The 23,503-nt window shown below is 41.3% G+C and overlaps 2 protein-coding genes across 2 annotated transcripts in view; both read right to left on the reverse strand.

Moving 5' to 3' along the window:
• LOC114643014 (uncharacterized) overlaps positions 1 to 23,503 on the reverse strand; it is a gene marked incomplete at its 3' end in the record, with an annotated part of 1,911,439 nt that overhangs the window by 30,440 nt on the left and 1,857,496 nt on the right. The window lies entirely within an intron of this gene.
• LOC127526734 (uncharacterized) overlaps positions 16,768 to 23,503 on the reverse strand; it is a 56,031-nt gene continuing 49,295 nt past the window's right edge. The window contains exon 3 of the mRNA XM_051923236.1: positions 16,768 to 16,971. Within this exon, the coding sequence (XP_051779196.1) occupies positions 16,779 to 16,971 (193 nt within the window). The 3' untranslated portion in view covers positions 16,768 to 16,778. The remainder of the gene's footprint in view (positions 16,972 to 23,503) is intronic.

The raw sequence follows: 23,503 nt of genomic DNA on the forward strand, positions 1-23,503 counted from the left end.
AAGAGGGGAAAGCGGTGCAGTGTCAACACTGTGTATGGTGGGGATGGTGCGCTGCTGACCTCGACTCGGGACGTTGTGGGTCGGTGGGGGGAGTACTTCGCAGAAGCGTAGCTAAGGTTTTCAGTGCCCAGGGACAACTGAAGATTTCGCGCCCCCTCCTGTTTGCCAAAATTCAATGGGGAAGGGAAAGAAAATTTTTAAAAATGTATTTAAAATAATAGTATTTTAAGAAAAAAATTTCATATTTTTTATTTTAAATAGTTTTAAATTTTTAAATATTTTAATTTTTTAAAGTACTTTTATGCGTATATTTTCAAGGTTTCGCTAAATTTATACAGATAGAACAAAGTAAAATAATTAACACAACAATGCTAGTTCAAAAATATAATTATTCTAAAATATTATTCTGTTATCTAAATCCGTCATTAGTTTTTGTAAGAAAAAATTTGCTTTCCGCATTTAAAAATGATTTTAAAGAAAGTATATATAAAAATATAAAGCAAAATAATTATTATCTATACTAATAAAAGGCAAAGCCCTCACTCACTCACTCACTCACTCACTCACTCACTCACTCACTCACTCACTCACTCACTCACTCACTCACTCACTCACTCACTCACTCACTCACTCACTCACTCACTCACTCACTCACTCACTCATCACTAATTGTCCAACTTCCCGTGTAGGTGGAAGGCTGAAATTTGGCAGGCTCATTCCTTACAGCTTACTTACAAAAGTTAGGCAGGTTTCATTTTGAAATTCTATGCGAAATGGTCATAACTGGAACCTCTTTTTTGTTCATATACTGTAATAGAGTGCACCTCCATGGCCGTGGGAGGCGGAGTTGCGTATTGCGTCATCACGACACCCACGTAATCATGTGAACTGACTGTGAACGCAGTACGTACAAAACAAGGAAGAGCCCCAAAGAGCGCTGAAGAAAACATTCATTACACAATTGAGAAGGCAGCGAAACAATAAGAAGCGAGCGAGTGACGCATACAAGCATATTCATAAGTGCAGCTACTGTGGAAACAAAGCACGGTGTAAACCGTAAGTTTAAATTAAGTTTATAGAAACGCTCCCGTTGCCGTTTGCAATACCATATTCGCGACATACAAGTTTAATGAGAAGACACGAGGTATAAACGAGACATTGGATCACAAGAGCCCCAAAGAGCACTGAAGAAAACATTCATTACACAATTGAGAAGGCAGCAAAACAATAAGAAGCGAGCGAGTGACGCATACAAGCATATTCATAAGTGCAGCTACTGCAGAAACAAAGCAAGGTGTAAACCGTAAGTTTAAATTAAGTTTATAGAAACGCTCCCACTGCCGTTTGCAATACCATATGCGCGACATACAAGTTTAATGAGAAGACACAAGGTATAAACGAGAGTTTGGATCACTTTGTAACGGAGTTAAAATTGCTGTAGCGAGAAACATTTAAGTGCCGGGTCTTAGCTAACATTAAATAAAGCCGTGGACATCGCAACATCACACAAGAGAGCGGCTCACGTGAACATATGAAGCGACTGACGCATACAGACATATTCATGAGTGCAGGTACTTCGGAAACAAAGCACCGTGTAAACCTAAAGTTTAAATTAAGTTCATAGACCTACAAAAGGTTGCCATTGATTTGAGGACAAAATTGCTTTTCTCCTGTACAACTATACGTTGCATTCTCAACAGTAAGCTTGCACAGCTTGGTCATATTACAACCGGAGTACTGAACTGACAACGTGGTATACAAAGAGAACTATAACAATCGTAATAAACGAACAAAAAAACAGCGGAGAACCCGTGGATTAAATAAAAAGGCTGCTTCCTTGGCGAAGCAAGGAAAAAGGAAGACCTTATATGGCGTTCGTTTATAAAAACAGCGGAAAAGCTGTGTAAACGCTGCTTCACAAAAAAACAGCAGAGCGCCTTATATGAGCAGGCAGTCAGCTAAAGAAGGGAATCAATAAATAACTATAATCATAATAAACGAACAAAAAATAGCAGAGAATCCACGGACTACATAAAGGAAATGGGTACCTGAACAGAAAAGTGAGTCTCAAATAGCTACGCAATAACTATAACAATCGTAATAAACGAACAATAAAAGAATACAGAACCGCTAAGCAAGGAGAAAGGACGGCCTTATATGGCGTTCGTTTATAAAACAGCGGAGAGGCTGTGTAAAGGCAGCTTCACAAAAAACCAGTTCCTTAATAAATTGTTATTGGTATATTTTCCCTCAATTTAAAAGGTTTTCTTTTCTTCTTAATAAAAATTTAAAAGCAGTACTTTGCACGGGGATTTGGCTATATATATATATATATATATATATATATATATATATATATATATATATATATATATATATATATATATATATATATGTAGATATGTATATATATATATATGTTGATATGTAAATATGTATATGTATATATATGTGTCTGTATGTGTATATATATATATATATATGTATGTGTATGTATGTATGTGTATATGTATACTGTATATGTATATGTGTGTGTGTGTATGTATGTGTGTATATGTATGTGTATATATATGTTGATATGTGTATATGTAGATATGTATATATATGTATATATGTATATGTATATATATGTTTACATAACCTCTTTAACACACTACTTCTCCGCTGCGAAGCGCGGGTATTTTGCTAGTATATTTATAAAAACTGCATTACTTACAATTTATTCGTACAAAAATATGACTGGGAAACGTCTAGACTTTTGCAGCCATCTACTAGAATACTTCACCACAGCTCAATCAATTTTTTATCAAACACATAAACACAAATCACTTGGCACACAGAAATGGCATTTGCAACAACTTAGACAATGATACACTAATACCTCATGTCAGTTGCGTGACCTGTTTAATAACGTCAAAAATGTTTCTGGGTAGGTGTCAAGCATAGTGGAGGGGATAAATTTTTGTCTGTTGGGTATGTTTTTTATTTACTTTTTAGTGCATTTAAGAATGTAAAACATTTCATTCTAAAATTTCATAACATCAATTTGGCACCCTCTGGATGCTGCACCCGGGGACAGATGTCCCCCCTTGCCCCCCCTAGCTACGTCACTGGTACTTCGAAGACCTCCTCAATCCCACTAACATGCCTTCCAATGAGGAAGCAGAGCCTGGAGACTCGGAGGTGGGCTCCACCACCTCTGGGACTGAGGTCACAGAGGTGGTCAAAAAACTCCTTGGTGGCAGGGCCCCAGGGGTGGATGAGATAAGCCTGGAGTTCCTCAAGGCTCTGGATGTTGTAGGGCTGTCTTGGTTGACACGTCTCTGCAACATCGCATGGACATCAGGGACAGTGCCTCTGGATTGGCAGACCGGGGTGGTGGTCCCCCTCTTTAAGAAGGGGGACCGGAGGGTGTGTTCCAACTACAGAGGGATCACACTCCTCAGCCTCCCTGAAAAAGGCTATTCGGGGGTTCTGGAGAGGAGGGTCCATCGGATAGTCGTACCTCGGATTCAGGAGGAACAGTGTGGTTTTCGTCCTGGTCGTGGAACAGTAGACCAGCTCTACACCCTTAGCAGGGTCCTGGAGGGTGCATGGGAGTTTGTCCAACCAGTCTACATGTGTTTTGTGGACTTGGAAAAGGCATTCGACCGTGTCCCTCGGGGAATCCTGTGGGGGGTGCTCCGGGAGTATGGAGTACCGGACCCCCTGATAAGGGCTGTTCGGTCCCTGTACGATCAGTGTCAGAGCTTGGTCCGCATTGCCGGCAGTAAGTTTCCAGTGAGAGTTGGACTCCGCCAGGGCTGCCCTTTGTCACCGATTCTGTTCATAACTTTTATGAACAGAATTTCTAGGTGCAGCCAGGGTGTTGAGGGGGTTTTGTTTGGTGGGCTCAGGATTGGGTCACTGCTTTTTGCAAATGATGTTGTCCTGTTTGCTTCATCAGGCTGTGATCTTCAGCTCTCTCTGGATCGGTTCGCAGCTGAGTGTGAAGCAGCTGGGATGGGAATCAGCACCTCCAAATCCGAGACCATGGTCCTCAGCCGGAAAAGGGTGGAGTGCCCTCTCAGGGTTGGGAGCGAGATCCTGCCTCAAGTGGAGGAGTTCAAGTATCTCGGGGTCTTGTTCACAAGTGAGGGAAGAATGGAGCGTGAGATCGACAGGCGGATCGGTGCGGCGTCCTCAGTGATGAGGGCTCTGCATTGGTCTGTCCTGGTGAAAAGGAGCTGAGCCACAAGGCAAAGCTCTCAATTTACCAGTCGATCTATGTTCCTACCCTCACCTATGGTCATGAGCTATGGGTAGTGACCGAAAGAACGAGATCGCGAATACAAGCGGCTGAAATGAGTTTACTCCGCAGGAGGTCTGGGCTCTCCCTTAAAGATAGGGTGAGAAGCTCAGAGTAGAGCCGCTGCTCCTCCGCATCGAGAGGAGTCAGATGAGGTGGCTCGGGCATCTGATCAGGATGCCTCCTGGATGCCTCCCTGATGAAGTGTTCCGGGCACGTCCAACCGGGAGGAGGCCCCGGGGAAGACCCAGGACACACTGCATTGCTACGTTCTTCAACAGCATCCTTCACAGATTCCAGAATTTAAGGAATTTAAACAAAAGAAAAACTGCTAGACTTCTGATAAATTTGGTAATGAACAGTAACTTTGTACTGAGTATGCTGTCAACATGCTGGGCCTAAGTTATGCTTAAGAGTTCGCTGTTTATTGATATTGTTGTTATTATTAATTGGTTAAACTTGACTTAAACACATAGGTAGGACACACTATATCTTTAAAAAATACACAATATATTAATTCTTTTATCTATTCCTCACATGATAAGCATGTTGCATGTCAGAGTGTCCTTTCCGTTCTGTTATGGACTATGTGGCAGACAGCCGGGACCCACGCCCATGCCCGGCCAGGATGCCCCTTCAACACTGGATCTGGGGGAGCAGCCATGGGATTCACGCTATGTCCCCCAGATTACTTGGTGGAAGGCCCCCTGAGTTGCCTGTTTTATGGAACACCGGAGCTCATCCTGGTTGGGCTCCGTGGCCACCGCCATTGGGAGCTACAAGGCTTCCTGAGCCCGGGTGGGCAGCAACACAGCCAAACCTGGAAGTGCAGCTGCTACACTTCGCGGGTGGGCCATAAAGGGAGCCTGCAGCCACTACTCAGGGCGCCAGAGTTGGGAGGAGAAGGACGAAGCTGCCTGGGAGGAGTAGTGGAGGAAAGAAGAGTGTGGTTTGGAGTGTTTTTGCTTTTGGGTGTTTTGGGACAGTGTTGGGCCTGTGGGACATGGATAAGACATGCCCCACGGCTGAAAAAAAATAAAAGTTTATTTATTTTACCTGTGCCTCCGTTGTCAGTCTGTGAAGGGTCGACGCCTATATAGCGTCTTTGCCACAACTAATATTGTGTGCATATCACATGATAAAATCTGGCAGCAGAAAAATATACAGGACTCTACAGTTAGTTTTGTTTTAAATAAGAAATAGTTTCAGTTGTTATCTGGGATTTCACAATAACTATAGCACTCGTGTAGTATGTTCCATTGAGCATATCTATGTTCATGTTGTGCTCCATGTCATAGTTAATGTCAGCAGTTTAATAAACATTGACGTAAACTGTTCTTACATTGCAGGTGATCTCTGATCTGAGTGATGATGAATGTCTCCCAGCTCCTCACAGGCCAGAGGCAGACACAGGAATTGATAATAAAACTCTCATGACATCTTAAAGGTAGGCGTACAACATGGGCTTGAGTTTTTATGTAGGGAACATCAGCAACTGCAATCATCCATTTCTAATGTGATGTTGTTCTAACAGTAACATATTCTCTTGAGCTGTGTCATAACTTAGAACTACGTGAGCTGCTCAAGTCTGTGATGGAGTGCATTGAGGTGTTTGTGACTTGATGAGCTTGGAAAAATGAACCTCATCATCTGAGCTCTCGACCTCTGGAGCATCAACTGTTTCTTCTATGGCAGACGGAGATGTAGAAATGGTGTGCGACAACTTATGATTAACCATTTGGAATTGTTCAGAAGGGTCGTCAAAGGTGCGGATTCCATCATACAGAAAAGTCTTTCATTTTTCATGGTATTGATTCTCCTAACTGCACTTCCAGTTTTCTCTGACCATTCGGGCTTGTTGGCTACCACTGCACAATAATTACAAAAGAAAAAAAATCTATTCTTTGAATTGCAATCCTTTTCTTGTACTAAAGTATGGCATGAATGTGGTATTGTGGCAACACTATTGTTAAGTAAATCAATTAAATGCATACAAGGTATTTGACAATGACTTAATTTTGGTTATACCAATATGTCAGTAAATACGTGTTATGTTCTGTCTGATGTTTTATGTTAGAAACTATGAGTTTATAAATGTGTGTACTAAATAGTTTTTCTCATTTTTGTCTTCTCATAGAACATTCTTTGGCCAATACAAATATATTATTTCCAAAGAGGGCCTACCAGAGGCTTCACAGGTCCAGAATGAGTATCTCTACACACGTGTTGGCTGTTTTAGTTTTTTCCAGATGAAACTTTGATGGAATCGACCCTAACAGGGAAAACCTCACAAGGAGCCCCTCTAAAAACAGCTTTGATGTGCTGAAGGTTCAGGCTATCACAGGTACTCATATTTCTTTTTCAGTCATATTTTCCAGCTATAAAGATTTAGTTAGTGACTGTAATATCCAAATTGAAGTATTTAGATAGTGTTTGTTGCCTTAAAATTCTAGTTAAATACAACAGTTTGTAATAACAAACCAACACACTACTTTGTCACTTGCATTAAAACTTCCTGCAGCTTTAATGGTTGTCGGCTCTGTCTCAGGCCAGTTTGGTGCCCTCAGTACTGTGTTAATGGTGACAAACACTGATTGAGGGCTGTGTTGTGACATTTAATTGTGACCTTTTTTCTTTTTCTACTGTTTTAAAAAGTTTTTATAATACTGTGTACTCACATGCATACACATTTTCTTTAGTACTATACTGTGTTGTTGCTCAAGATGTTGTATTGTACTGAGGAAGATAAACATTTGACCAAATAAAACTAAATACTAACTGCAGGATATTCTGTATATTCGTTCCAATCAACAGTTCATTCTTCGTAACTCGGGGAGCACCTGCACTGTTTAACTTACTGAACCCAGTTTATCATGGAAAAAATAGCAAAAGTTTAAAAAACACAAAGAAAAAATAGTTTTTGTTATTATTTAATATCTTATTTATTTCCTGTATGTTTTCTCAGGTGCAGTTATGGCTGAATTTCCCAATTCATCTGACTCTGATGTACGAGTGGCCATGAGATGGAAATGCAACTTTTGGTTTTAGTTGTTTAGATTACTGTAATGCACTCCTCACTGGTTTACTCCAGAGAAGACATTAAATGGTATCAGTAAGTTCAGAATACAGCAGCCAGGATCTTAAAGAGTAAAAGAAAATCTGAGCACATCACACCAGTCTTAGCGTCACTACACTGGTTATCCATGTCCTGACTCTAAAGTGCTACTAATGGTGTATAAAGTCTTAAAATGCCTTTGTATGTCGTGGAGTGCCTGACCCCTACACTCCATGTTGTAACCTTACTGTAGATCTTCAAATGGTGGTCTGCTTATCATTCTGAGAGCCAAGCATAAAAGAATTGGTGAGGCGGCCTTTTGCTAACACTGTCAGACATTTTAAGAAACTCCTAAAATCCCACTTTTGTAATAATGCTATTTCTAAGCTTCAGTTTAGTTCTACTCTTAATAAACTAGAAATGCATACAATGATCATTCTCTTCAGTGAATCTGCAATCTTTATTAATCTTCACTTTTGTCTTCCTCCTTTTCTGGTACTGCTCTGGTCCCGTTCTGTGCCACCACAACCTGATCAAAGTGCTGAGCAGCTGCCAGTGACGTCTGAATGAAAGCAGATACCCAATTTGTGACAAGACCCACTGTGTCAAAACCCCTAAGACAAAGCCTAAAAAACACAATAAAGAAGGACTTAAGGACATTTCTGTTAGGCAGAATGCCCAGTAGGGGCTGGGGGTCTTTTGGCCCCCGACCTTGAACTCCTGAGATTTTGTTTTTCCTCCAGCTGACTAGATTTTATTATTTTATTTTTTCTGTCCACCTTGGACATCTGAACTTATTATTGCACGGTCATTTAGAAACTTAAAAAACAAAAATCTAGATTTATTATCTTTCGTATGCAAGTATGCATTATTGATTTATTTTGAAAAATATTTATTCATTTTTATTCTTATCTATCGTCAATCGAGACTGGAATACAGTAGACCTGCCTTTTCAAAATGGATGAATCTTTAGCCTGCACTTGAATTGCAGACCTCCAAAGTATTGTTGTACATTTTTCATTTTCTCCATTTACAATACTTTGCTTGCCCCGTGCAGCTTGATGTTATCATTTTGAGAAATCTGAGCGTCAGGCTTATACTAAATGGGATTTAATTGTGCAAATGTTAACAGTCTTGATGGCCCTGACCAGAGGAGGTAACAGGCAACTGCCCTGATTTTTTTTTTTTAATTAAATTTGTTTTTTATACCACATTAAAGATTCATTAAAGATTTTTGTGAGGATCTCTGCCTATCTGGCTGACAAATAAATAAAGTACATTCTGATTGTCCATTGTCAGACACGATTGTTTTTCAGTCATCAAGCTTCAGTATCACTCCAAGTCATATATCAGCACTCACTCATCTTCATCATTCACTTCTCACGTATCGTTTGTCACGTATCACTCCTCACTACTCAGTCCTCGCTCATCACGTATCCCTCATCAGCACTCATTTGTCACTCACATGCGTCATTTGTCACTTTTCATTTCCACTCTTTATGAACAGCCAATCAGAGGTGTGAGTGATGGCAGAGGGCGTGTGGAATGAAGATTAATAAACGCAGTCCATTGGTTTATTGAAATATCAATCAAATGCTTTCTCTTTGCTGCCATCATCATTCGACATTAAATGGCATTAAAAGACTTTGGATGTCTGGAAGGGAAAGTTATTTGTAAAAAGATAAGGCATTGCTTTTAGTGCCTTTTTTGTGATTTTTCCAATAGCAACATTAGACAATAAATATCCTTTACTGTCATTTTATCTTTCACACAAATTGCTTTGTTTTAGCCCAGTTCTAAATAATAATGGAGCACATGCCAATTAACACTAACCTGCTTATCTTTTATTTTCTGTATTATAGTGAATGCTGATCCTTCCATTCTCACATTGGATCATGTGGATTAAAGGAATTGGACAGCAGATTTTTCATTTAACATGGAAAGATAACTGCATCTTTAGAAGAATATTGAAATGAATATGGTGAAGTGCAAATAATTTAATTAATTAATTTGTCTGTATTTTTTTTTAGAATTATTTTAAATAAATATGAAAAACAGCCCTGTAATGAGCACCACTGCAGCTTCTGTGCTCGGTCAAATATATCAAAATGGAAAAACACTAAAAATAAACTAAATAAAAGCGATGCTGTATATCAATAATATGCTAGTGAGAGCAATGTCCAGAGAGATGACATAACAGACAGGAAGGGTTTGATTGACATTTTAACAAACTAATGGACTGTACTTACATTTTACTAATCTGCATTCTGCACACCCCCTGCCGTCACTCACACAACTAATTGGCTTTGTTAAAAAAGACTGAAAATGAAAAAGTGATGAGCAACGCATGATAAGCGACAGATGAGTACTGAAGAGTGCGCCATGATGACCAAGAACTGTGTAGTGAGGAGTGATACGAGATGAAGTACAAGTGAGTAGTGAAGAATGATGAACGGATATTGCTGAGTGACGAGTGACCACTGACACGAAGTAATCTCAATGTTTGATGACTGAGGAAGTGAAAAACGACGAAGTCCTAAAATGGACGCCACACACAAGACAGCAATGAACATGATGAGGTGTCACAGCAAATGTCTGCTCTTTTATTACATGTCTTCTGTCTCTTAAAGTTTTATTAGTTTTCTAATGTATTGTAATATAATTGTTAGATAATTAGTATAAAGTTATACTTACTGTAGCTTATATGTTAAAGTTATAATTGACCTTAATAAACACCATAAATACACATTAATAGGTGAGCAACCAAACAGCAAACACACAGACTTCATTCTCAGTGAGAGTCGGTGATGTTTCTTTATAAAATTACTAAGTAGATCAGTAGAAGAAGCAAAGTCTAGAATAAGTTAGCCTGACTCACCAGTGACTACTTTGCAGCAAACATTAGGATGAATTACACAAGATAATCAATGTGCCTTACTTATCAGTGGAATCTGCCGTTAAAAGTATGTTACAAATAAGTTATGTTTACACTTTCTCGGAACACTGGGTTTGTTACAGTGGAAAATGTCTTATTTTATAGAAACATCTCAATAAGAAGTATAACATGGAACTGGCAATCTAAAGAAACCAATTTCTAGATCAACAAATTACTAATGGATCAGTATTATTTTGTGGGGGATGAATTGTAAGACGCTTGCACACACAGTCAGGGTTACCTTTTTCTATGAAGTAAAAAAGAACACATCTAATGGAAAACTTGCCTTTATTTCCAAACAGACTGTATCAATGATTCGTTACTCAGCCGGAATGCCTTTATAATGGAAGGACATGGACAGACGAGCATCACAGCCAATTTGGTTGCTGGTGACTTTCCCAGCCTGATGACAACAATACTCTGGGAGCCAGCACTTCCCTGGTGGAAGTTTAATTTTTACACCCACAGGGCAACATGGCAGCCACAGTCCTGATGGCCAGTTCTACTTGGGTTCTACCAGGGTGAACTGCTAGGAGCTACTAAAGAAAACCTCTGCTATATAAAAAGGTTCTGCTTGACCCAGAAGTGCTTCTTGGTTGTAATGACGTCACATTGGAAATACACTAAGGTCCAGCTTAAAAAGACACCCAGACGAGTCATAGCTGGGAAAGGAGAAAGACAACACTCACCTGGATAGGAGTAGAGAGAAGAGAAAAGGATGGATTGTATTGCTGTGCTGTGCTCACTCAAGAGGACTGTTTTAAAGGTATGCTAGATTTTTAATGAAAGCACTTGGTTTGAACCCAGGACTGTATGTGGTCAATTTATTTCTGGTGTTTGGAGCTCACTGACACCACTTAGTGGCCATTTTTATAATTTAGGTTCAGGATAGGTCTTCAAGGCACCTGCCCCCACCACTATCCTAGACACAATGTACTGGACCCTTATGGTTCTTCCTACAGGTTGTGGACCCAGTTGAGCACAAACCCATGTTGAAACTTTGGGTTGTTCCCGGCCTAGTCCCATACAAGAGGAGTCATAATGGTCCAGTATACTGTGGCTTGGACAGCAATTGAAGGCCCAGCAAGGCTCCACGGGCTGATGGTATTCGCTTATGAGTTCTTAAAGGCTCTGGATGTGGTGAAGCTGTCTTAGATGACATTCCTCTTCAATACTGCATGGAGGTTGGGGACAGTGGCTCTGGATTGGCAAACTGGGGTGGCAGTTTACATGTTTTAGAAAGAGGACCAGAGGGTGTGTTCCAGCTTTAGACCTGGGAAGGCCTATGTCAGGGTCCTGGAAAGAAGTATCTGACTGGAATGAAGGATCCTGGAAAGCCGCCACCTTTCCCCCATTCCGTCAGTTCTGTTTTGGACTCTGATTTGTGCACATCAGTGCTATCACTTTATTCAATTCTTCAGCCATGAAATAATATATGGGTGGCTGCCCCAAACCTTGCTATGGCTCTTGGTCGAGTTTGTGACATGAGACATTAGTTTACTTTACTTGAAGTAAGTCAGACTTGTCTCCGGTGGGTGTTAGACTCTTATGTCACCAATTCTGTTCATAATTTTCATGGACAGAATTTCTAGGTGCAGCCAACAGAGTGTTGGGTGTCCAGTTTGGTGGCCTCAAAACTTCATCTCTGCTTTCTGTAGATGAGGTGGTTCTGCTGGCTTCATTGGGCTGTGACCTTAGATGTGCACTGGTTTGGTTTTCAGCCAACTATCTAGCAGCCACAATCAGGATTAGCACCTCCAAGTCTGAGACCATGGTTCGTTGCTGGAAAAGAGTGGAGTAACTGCTTCAAGTTGAGGATGATGTGCTGCCTTGAGCAAAAAGTACCTCAGTATCTTGTTCTTGAGTGAGAAAAGAAGGGATTAGGAGATCAACAGGCAGATTGGAGCAGTGTCTGCAGTTATACAGATGTTGTACTGCTCAGTCATGGTGAAGTAGGAGCTGAGCCAAAAGGTTGTGAATAGTGACTGAAAGAGCTCAATCAGAGATACAAATGGCCAAAATGAGTTCCCATTGTAGGTTGTCTGGGCTCAGCCTTAGAAATAGTATGAGAAGTGCAGACATTTGGGAGAGGCTAAAAGTTGGGCTGTTGTTCCACTGCATTGAAAGGAGCCAGTTGAGGTGGTTTTGGCATCTGATTAGGATGCATCCTGGACACCTCCATGGGGAGGTGTTTCAAGCATGTCCAATGGGGAGGAGACCTTGAGGCAGGCCCAGAACATTCTGGACAGATTATATCTCTCAGCTGACCTAAGAACACCTTGGTATACCCCCTGAGGTATTGGAGGATGCAGCAGGGACAAGAGGCATTTGGACATCATCATTTATACTGTTGCCATTGCTACTGGGACCTGAATAAGTGTAGAAAATGGATGGATGGATGGATGGATATAATCCATGGATTTTACCAGTCAAATATGAGTCTCTATTCACTCTGAAGATGGATAGCCCATCCAGTGAAATCACCAGATTTCCAAAGTTGTGAAGCCATGTTTCAGTGTCATTTCACACTGGTTAGCATGCTGAAGCCTGAAGTAGCCCAGTTTATTATCCATTGATTGGATGTTCACAAGCAGAACTGATGGTATCACAGGTGTTATGGGATTTGCCTCTAACCTCCAGCTAGCGCTGACACACTTTCCTCACTTCTGCTTCCACTTGTGTTTTGGCCTCATCTGTTAACCTTCTTGCTTCACCAAATACAGTTACTCTCTTGGAGGTTCTGGAGGGTTATTAGAGCATTTACTGCTAATTTTGAGTAAGATCTGCCACTTTTATACATAAATCTGTGCATTGCCGATACAACATTCCATATTGCAAATTGACTTTCTAGACAAAGACAGGAAAGGAATAACATTTAATACTTAATACTTAAGTTCTCCTGAGTACTGCTAGCCACTGATTGCTTGGCTACTGTCATACTATGCTGTTCCTGCCATACTGTGCTGCAGACTCCATAAACTTGTAAATTGTTGTAGATCCCTGAAATAAACTGTCTATCCCACTATAATTACAAAATTATGAAAATTAAAATATGATTTGCCCTAAAAAATGCCAACCATATCTCAAAAAAGTTTGCAAAGAAGTCAAACTCACCATCCAGTCAATTCACAATGTCATAGTCAGTCAGTCATTACCCAGCCTGCTATATCCTAACACAGGGTCACAGGGATCTTCTGGAGCCAATCCCAGCCAGCATAGGGCACAGGGCAGAAACAAATCCCAGGCAGGGCGCCAACCCACCGCAGGGCACACACACGAAGCACACACTAGGGACAATTTAGGACCGCCAATGCACCTAACCTGCATGTCTTTGGACTGTGGGAGGAAGCCCACGCAGATATGGGGAGAACATGCAAACTCCACGCAGGAGACCCAGGAAGCAAACCCAGGTTTCCTTACTGCAAGGCAGCAGTGCTACCACTGCGCCAGCGTGGTGCCCATGTTATAGTATACTTTGAATTAAATTGGCCTTTAGCGATGCAGTCAAAGCCGACAGCACCAAGCCTATCGTCGTGTTAATTGTTTAATGTTATTTTATTGCATCTTTGCCTCCAGTCTTACACCAAACTGAGGATTATTATTGTTGTTACAGTTGCTATTGTTTTATTCTTTATGCTGTAACCTCTAATTCTTTGTCTAACCCCCATATTTATGATAAGTTGCTACCAATGCTGTCCAACATACTCTATAATATGAGAAAAGGATAAAGTATTAGGTAGGAATATTCTGATGTATAAAATATTTACAAGAAAGATATAGTTGTGTACATTTTCATAGAATATTTATCTGCAGTGCTGATACCATTGTTTGTTGTTTTATCTTGTAAAGTGCCCTTGACTTAAATAAAATTAAATGTTATTACAGTTTTTTATTTTCTACAAAAAAAAATTTACTTTGAATTTTCTTTGTGTCATATGAGCCTGTAAAGCACACATCACATGAACACACTACAAAATAATAACATTTTAAAATCAATAAAAGTCTAAACAGCATTCAACGTAAACTCTATAATTTAAGTAAAGACAGTTGCTGACCTCTAACCTGGATATGAACACAGGTTTGATGTGAAAGACGCCATTTAAACCTTTCACTGCTCCAGCTAATGGATTTTCAAGCTAATGCCATCACAGATGTGTAAATGTCTAAAACATTACAATTTCTGCAGTCCAGGCGCCTTAGCACCAGAATACACAGCAGGCCTCACTCATTCTTCACAGCTCCATCTTATGAACTCTCTTGTATGTTTTGATATTTATACTTTAGTGTGTAAAAATAAATCAGTTAAGTTGGAGAGTCGCACAAGACATCAGTTCCTTCCTGTCAAGTTAATTACTTCTTGTAAAAATGACACCCAGACGCAGTGGCACTTACTTGAGACTGATGTGGCCTTGGAGAGTCAGAAGGTTTGTCACAAAGTGTCCCTCCAGGTCACAGCTGCTGAGGTCCAGTTGACTGATGCTCCAGTGTCTCAGGATTATGGACAGATTACTAATAAGATGAGGTACTTTGATTGTGGACTGCCACTGACCCTTGAGGATGACCATCTCTTTTACACTGACAGATGTGTTTTTTCTTTTTGTCTTTATTAACTTTGAGACAAGTCTTGCTGTGACATCAGTTATTCTAGGATTTAAAAGAGATTGACTTCAATTTGACAAAGCAGTTTAACTGATTGTTCTTGTGACAGTTGACAACAATTAGAGGTGTTTCTACTAAAGGTAATAAAGAACTGAAGGTCACTTGTTCAATAATTGTGACAATTAAGAATTCGCACAGTTAACACGTAACAGTATAAACCCTGACTTTATCTGCTTTCTAGTGGTCTGGGATTGACCTGAACAAACTGACTTTAATGAAAACATGATAAAGTCTTCTGACCGCATGAACGGTATATTTAGATTTGCACATTCTTACTCTAAACAGATTTCTCTCATCATACATCCAAATGTATCAAGAACTCTTTCTGTAAATTGCACACAGAACACCGTACCTCAGTGTTTGAAGATGCGTCCATGATTTGCACAACAGCAGTAGTCCTCTCAAAGTTATGGCTTTAGTAGTCAGCGTCAGACTCAGATCTCGTCTACAAAGAGACATTAATTTCCCCAGATATTTACAGGAGCTGTTCTTCAGACAAGTCCATTCAATTTCTATTTTCTGACCCAACTTTTTTAGCAGGAGCTTTGCCTGACGTTGGCCTCCAGTGTAAACAACTTTGGAGCAGGTCAACAGGACTTCCTCACAGCAGCTGTTAAATTAAAAAAAATAAATGATGTTAAATTGATGGGTAATGACATTTTGAAGAAATGATAGAATGATGACTTGTGTTTGACAAAACGAGCACTGAGTATGAATAACATTTTCAAAGCACTTCAAAATAATAAACCAGTTACATCAGAGTCATGTTTGTAGACTACAGGTCAGTACTTAGCTGCACCACCAAAGCTCATTACCAAGCTCCTCAACTTAGAGCCAGGCTTTATCACTGAATTTTAGACTTCCTAACTAGCAAATCTCAGCGTATCTGGATGAGCAGCTTCATGTCCTCCATACTGATTATCAGCACAAGAGCCCCTCTGGGTAGTGTGCTGACCCAATTTCTGTGACTTTGTGGCCAGAATCAACTCCAACACCACATCACATTAGCTTAAGACACCAACATCATAGGCCTGAGCTGTGATGACATGGCTTACAGAGAAGACGTCTACCTGTCAGGACAACAGTCTCATCCTTAACGTCAGCAAAACCAACAAGCTGGGCAGAGATGTCAGAAAGAAGACCACACTGACATCTGCATTGGAGAAAATGATATTCAGAGGGTCAACAGCTTAACATACCTTGCAGTGATCATCACTGATGAACAGAAATGGTGGAACACAGCAACTCAGATGTCCAAGAGAAGTCCAGATTTCTCCATCTTTGCTCGCTAACATCTATAGGTGCACAGTGGAGTTTGATTTCCTTGACTGTTTATAGAAACCTAGTATGATACTCATTCAGTCTACGACCGCAGGTCACATCTGGGGGGCCAGACTAATATCACTGGGCTGTGTGATGCACCTATTGTGATAGCCCATGTCTGCCTGTCTGTCCGTCTGTCCACATAAAACAACTCAGTCCCCAGTAGACCAATTTTATTGAAATGTGACACACTTATTCTTCAAGGAAATTTGTCAAGACAGTTCAATTTTATTTGGGCTATCTTGAATTGATGGTTCTGTACATCGTTTTAAAATTTTAAAATATCCCATTGAAAAGCATTGACAAAATGGCAAACTCGTCTATTTTAAAATGGAGAAACATTCTGTGTGATTTCAAGCACAAATTAGTTACTGTTTCAATTTCACATTGACAACAACTTGTATATTTTGCATATTTTTTCTTTTTCACCTCTGATAGCCGCTATTGACAGTGAAGAGATCCCCAGTACAAATTATTGAAACACCAGCAGGCTTATGGCCGTCACTGGCTGTTTGCATTCAGTCAATCCAGCATCTGCCTGTCCAGCTGGGCGCACAGTAAACCTTTCCATCAGGTGTTTTCTGGTTTATGAAGTCTTCCCAGTGGCTTGACTGGAAACAGAAGAGAAGAGAACCAGCACACCAGCATTTCACTCCTCCCAGTGCTTTAAGCCAGTGTTCCCCATGGACCAGCTCAGGTTTGTAGACATTTCTGGGAACAAGTAGGCATAGTAAGTATGTCAGCGCTGTTAGTGCCTACTGCCGGTCAATAAAAGCTGTCTGTAAACTGTCACCGGCCCACAGAGGTCCACTGCCGGCAAACACAGAAGCAACCCACTCTTCTATTGTTAACTGATCAAGTCGCTCAAAACCCCACAGGGGACCCCTGATCTTTGATTGAATGTTAATCACGCGAGCCACTGAAGATTCCATAGAGAACCCCCCGGGTCATCCTGTAACTAAATGGATTGAAAATCACTGTAGCTTAAAAGATCTTCCTAACTGCAAAACTATAAAACCTAAGCAAAGAAAACAAAATGTCATCTAGATGGGAATGAAGATCCCTATGGAGTGACTATTTCACCAACAATAATTTACTAGGGGACCAGATGTCCCTGTGATGGGGACAGTCCATATTTCTGGCTGTGCGTTCCAATAAATAACTGAATTATATCAAAATGTCCCAGTTTTAACAGGCTGCACATCTAATAACATTTTTCAGTGCCACAAGCATTGCTTTGCTGAAATGAACATCGTCACAAAACATTTACAACAGCGTGCACGAAAACTGCAAAGGGGAAACCCGCTTGATTAACAACTCTTGTTAAATTTCAACAGCATAGCAAGAAGAAACAAGAAGAAGACAAAAACACAGCACTGGCCGTGTTCAGCCTGTTGCACAGTCCTGGTGGGATGGCCTTTGGCCCCCACAATCCTGAAATAAACGGATAAGGGTCTTGAAGTGACGAACTGAACTCAGTCCATTGAGGGCCACGGTGTCAGCGCTGCCCTTGAATTTACCTGGATGTTACGCCACGAGTACCTTTTTGTAACTTGTTGTATTTTGAGTTCTGCTCCATTGTAACATTATGGACTTGTGTAACATACAATGATTTTGAAAAGTGAAAAGCAAAAAAGACAGGCGTGCATTAACTCGACCAGCTGCTACACTTCCAGGCCAAGACAACAAGTTACACTCCACTGAACTCTGAGTTTCCCAAAATGATTTGGGATTTGATCTGATTATGGATGTGTTGACTCGTGAGACAAAAGAGCAATCCCCCCAGTGCAGGCTTTGTGCTGATGACATTGTGTTGTTTAACACCAGAAAGGAGGAAGTGCTGAGGAAGTTGGAAGAATGGAGAAGGACTTTGGAAGATAGAAGGTTGAAGATGAAAAGAAGAAGACAGAATACTTCAGGTTTAGTGATGATCAGGATTCAGAAGTTAGCCTGCAGGATGAGCTACTGAAAAGAGTGTAGCATTTTAAATATCTAGGATCAGTGGTAGGCCAAGATGGAGAATTAGATGCAGAGATAACCCACAGGGTGCAGTGTGGATGGGACAATTGGAAGAAGGTATCAGGAGTGTTGTGTGATAGACGAATTAAGGCAAAGATTAAAGGTAAGACCACCAATGATGTATGGAGCTGAGACATTGACAGTAAAGGGAGCACAGGAGAAGAAGTTTGATGTAGCAGAAATGAGAATGTGGAGATGGATGTGTGAGGAATGATGAAAAAGGACAGAATAAGAAATGAGACCATCAAACGTACAACATAACTGGGAGAGATGCCTAAGAATGTACAGGAAAGTAGGCTGAAGTGGTCTGGACACATAATGAGCAGAGACAATGAAGATGTGGGCAAAAGACTGATGGAAGTGGAAGTCCAGGGGAAGAGAAAGTGAGGAGACCAAAGATGGTTGGGTGAAATAGAAGATCTGGAGGTAGAAGGTCTAACTGGTGAGGATGTAAAGGACCAAGCTGTGTGGAGAAGGTTATCAAGCACATCAATCCCACATAGAAGTGAGAAAAGATGAAGAAAAAGTATCAGCATTAAAAAACATAAACAAAAAAATTTTAAAGCAAAAAAACAAATCTATTCTGTAAATGAAAAGTGCATAACAACAATAACAACAACATTTCTTTCTACGGCACATTTTCATATACAGGATGGAGCTGAAAGTGCTTTACAGATGACAAGGAAAAAAATAATAAGAAAACAAATTAAACAAATTAAAAATAGGTAAGAATAATAATGAATAAATAACTTACAAAAAAATAAATCAATATAAATTTAGATACAATACAATACAATACAATTTATTTTGTATAGCCAAAAATCACACAAGGAGTGCCACAATGGACTTTAACAAGCCCTGCCTTTTGACAGCCCCCCAAGCCCCCCAAGCCCCCCCCCAACCTCGACTCTCTAAGAAGACAAGAAAAATCTTCCAAAAAAACATATCAATATAGACTTTGTGGCAGACGCCCCTTCACTGTATATTCAGGGGGAGCAGCCCTGGACGGTGCAATACCTCCCCCTGGACGCTAGATGGCCGCACCCCTGGGTCGGAGCGGTGCCTCAGCTTCCCACAGGGCTCCATGGGAATTGGAGTTGGGTGCAGCCCTGTTGGGTCCTGCAGGCGCTGCCAGGGGGTGCTGCAGCTAGGACTCCTGAGCCCATTTGGGCAGCGTTTTCACCACACCTGGAAGTGCAGCCGAAACTCTGCAATCAACCATCTGGAGCACTTCTGGGTGGATTATAAAAGGGCCCAGCAACCACCACTCAGGGGCCAGAGTCAGGAGGAGGAGGACTATGCTTGGAGAAGGAGTGGTGGTGCAAAGGAGAAGAGTGCTTGTGTGTATTTTTACTGGGGACTGTGCTGTGCCTGTACGGATTACGACGAAGATGTGTCCCACAGGTGAAGAAAATAAAAAGTTTCTTTATTTTTATACATGCCTCCATTGTGAGTCTGTGTCGGGCGCCCATATAGCACCTTTTTACAACTTATATAAAATACATACAGAATTAACAGAAAAGTAGATCATTTATAATTAGAAATGATTATTATTTCTCAAACCGTAAGTCTAATGATAAAGTCAGATGGCCTCTATCAAAAAAACTATCAAAGACCACCTGACCAGCGCCCACTTCGCATTCTATCTAACATAAATGTTCTTAAGTCATGTCTTATTGTAGTTCCTAATTATACACACACATTTTTTAACAATGAGCAATATTGCATGTATATAGGCTGTGTGTTATTGTCTAATTCTATATTAAAACAACAAACTGCCTTCTTTATAACTTCAATAATACAGTATATTCACTATTTACAGCATGTACCAAGAAACTCCACACGTCAAACACACACAAACAGTCACATGCAGGAGACATGAGCTGATACTAAATGTCAGAATAGAATTTGAGTAATGAACTGAATGAACAAATTAATACAAATATTCTGATAGCACAATCCTGAAATTAACAGCTAAAACCTTACTGGCAGCAAGCGGTCTTTACAGACGAGTGACAATTTCCAAACTGGACCAACAGCCCTCTCTATGGCCCTTCTGTCCAGAGCTCAGGCTTCAACATGCCATACTGTAACACCATCAGTTTGAACAACCTCAGTGGTACTGAAAGTGTCATCTTGCTCATGTTTCACATCCTCAGATATCTTAGAGAGCAAAGGTGCTGATGAGACTTCATATTGATGGATGCCAGTGTTTTCTGTCCACCTAATCCTCTCTGAGGCCATGGAACATTAAGTTGCTGACAATTATCACATATTAATAAATGGTTGTATGGCTCCTTCTCTTAGTACCTCAGTATTTTGACCTCTGCTTTGCTCTTCTTCTTTCGGCTGCTCCTGTCAGGGGTTGCCATAGTGGATCATCTTCTTCCATCTCTTCCTGTCCTCGTCATCTTCCTCTGTCACATCATCACCTGCATGTTTCTCTCTCACCACATCCATAAACCTTCTCTTAAGCCTTCCTCTTCTCCTCTTACCTGGCAGCTCCATCCTTAGCATCCTTTCCCCAATAAACTCGGCATCTCTCTAAACCAACACAGTCTCGCCTCACTGACTTTGTCTACCCAACCATCCAACTTGAGCTGACCCTCTAATGTCCTCATTTCTAATCCTGTCCATGCTTGTCACACCCAATGCAAATCAGAACATCTTTAACTCTGCCACCTCCAGCTCTGTCTCCTGTGCCACTGTCTGCAGCCCATATAACATAGCTGGTCTCACTACCGTCCTGTAGACCTTCCCTTTCACTCTTGCTGATACCCATCTGTCACAAATCACTCCTGACACTCTTCTCCACCCACTCCATCCTGCCTGCACTCTCTTCTTCACCTCTCTTCCACACTCCCCATTACTCTGTACTGTTGATCCCAAGTATTTAAACTCATCCACCTTCGCCAACTCTACTCCCCTCATCCTCACCATTCCACTGACCTCCCTCTCATTCACACACATGTATTCTGTCTTGGTGGTCCTACTGACCTTCATTCCTCTCCTCTCTAGAGCATATCTCCACCTCTCCAGGGTCTCCTCCACCTGCTCCCTACTATCGCTACAGATCACAATGTCATCAGCAAACATCACAGTTCACGGGGACTCCTGTCTAATCTGGTCTGTCCACCTGTCCATCACCATTGCCAATAAGAAAGGGCTCAGAGCTGATCCCTGATGTAATCCCACCTCCATCACTCCTACCGCAGACCTCACCACTGTCACACTCCCCTCATACATATCCTGTACAACTCTTACGTACTTCTCTGCTACTCCCGACTTCCTCATACAATACCACAGCTCCTCTCAGTCACCGTCATATGCTTTCTCAGGTCCACAAAGACACAATGCAACTCCTTCTGGCCTTCTCTAAACTTCTCCATCAACACCCTCAGAAAAAACATTGCATCTGTGGTGCTTGTTCTTGGCATGAACCATCCTGCTGCTCACTAATCATCACCTCACTTCTTAACTGAGCTTCCACTACTCTTTCCCATAACTTCATGCTGTGGCTCATCAATTTTATCCCCCTGTAGTTACTACAGTCCTGCACATCCCCCTTATTCTTAAATATTGGCACCAGTACACTTCTTCTCCACTCCTCAGGCATCCTCTCATTTCCAAGATTCCATTAAACAATCTGGTTAAAAACTCCACTGCCATCTCCTAAACACCTCCATGCTTCTATAGGTATGTCATCTGGACCAATGGCTTTTCCATTCTTCATCCTCTTCCTCTCTTTCCTTACTTCCTCCTTGTTAATCCGTTGCACTTCCTGATTCACTATCTCCACATCATCAAACCTTCTCTCTCTCTCTTATTCTCTTCATTCATCAGCCTCTCAAAGTAGTCTTTCCATCTTCTCAACATATCTTCCTCACTTGTGAGTACGTTTCCATCTTTATCCTTTATCACCCTAACCTGCTGCACATCTTTCTAAGCTCAGTCCCTCTCTGTAGCCCACCGGTCCTTTTCTCCCTCCTTAGTGTCCAACCTCTCATACAACTCATCATACGCCTTTTCTTTAGCCTTCGCCACTTCTCTCTTCACCTTGTGCCTTATCTCCTTGTACTCTTGTCTACTTTCTGCATCTCTCTGACTATCCCACTTCTTCTTTGCCATCTTCTTCCTCTGTATACTCTCCTCTACTTCCTTATTCCACCACCAGGTTTCCTTTTCCTCCTTCCTCTGTCCAGATGTCACGCCAAGCACTCTTCTTGCTGTCACCCTTACTACATCTGCTGTAGTTTCCTAACTGTCTAGTAATTCTTCACTACCACCCAGTGCCTGTCTCACCTCTTCATAAACTCAACATTGCAGTCTTTCTTTTTCAACTTCCACCATTTGATCATTGGCTCTGCCCTCACTCTCTTCCTCTTCTTGATCTCCAACGTCATCCTACAGACCACCATCCTATGCTGTCTAACTACACTTTCCCCTGCCACCACTTTGCAGTCTTCAATCTCCTTCAGATCGACTCTTCTGCATAGGATGTAATCTACCTGTGTGCATCTTCCTCCACTCTTGTACATCACCCTATGTTCCTCCCTCTTCTTAAAATACTTATTCACCACAGCCATGTCCATCCTTTCGGCAAAATCCACTATCCTCTGACCTTCTTCATTCTTCCTTGTCTTCTCTGTTCCCTGCACCAACATGTCCATTGAAATCACCACTTTCTGTCCCTTGGGTACACTGTTCATCACTTCATCCAACTCACTCCAAAAATCTTCTTTCTCACCCATTGCATACCCAACTGCGGGGCATATGCACTAACAACATTCATCATCACACCTCCAATTTCCAGCTTAATGATCATCACTCTGTGTGACACTCTTTTCACCTTCAGAGTAACTCCTACCCCATTTGTCCTCCCCTCCACACCATGAAAGAACAATTTGAATCCATCTCCGATCCACCTGGCCTTACTCTCCTTCCATTTAGTCTCTTGCACTCACAATATATCAACCTTCCTTCTCTCCATCATATCTGCTGACTCTCTCCCCTTACCAGTCATACTGCCAACATTCAAAGTTCCTACCCTCAGTTCCACTCTCTTTACCTTCTTCCTCTCCTTCTGCCTCCAGACGTGTCTCCCCCCTCTTGTTCTCCTTCTTCTTCTTCGGCCAACAGTAGTCTAATTTCCACCAGCATCCTGCTGGCAAACAGTACTGGTGGCGTTCGTTGTTAACCCGGGGCTCGACTGATCCGGTATGGA

This window comes from Erpetoichthys calabaricus, chromosome 2 (assembly GCF_900747795.2).
Source record: "Erpetoichthys calabaricus chromosome 2, fErpCal1.3, whole genome shotgun sequence".
In the NCBI taxonomy this organism is placed as follows: domain Eukaryota; kingdom Metazoa; phylum Chordata; class Cladistia; order Polypteriformes; family Polypteridae; genus Erpetoichthys; species Erpetoichthys calabaricus.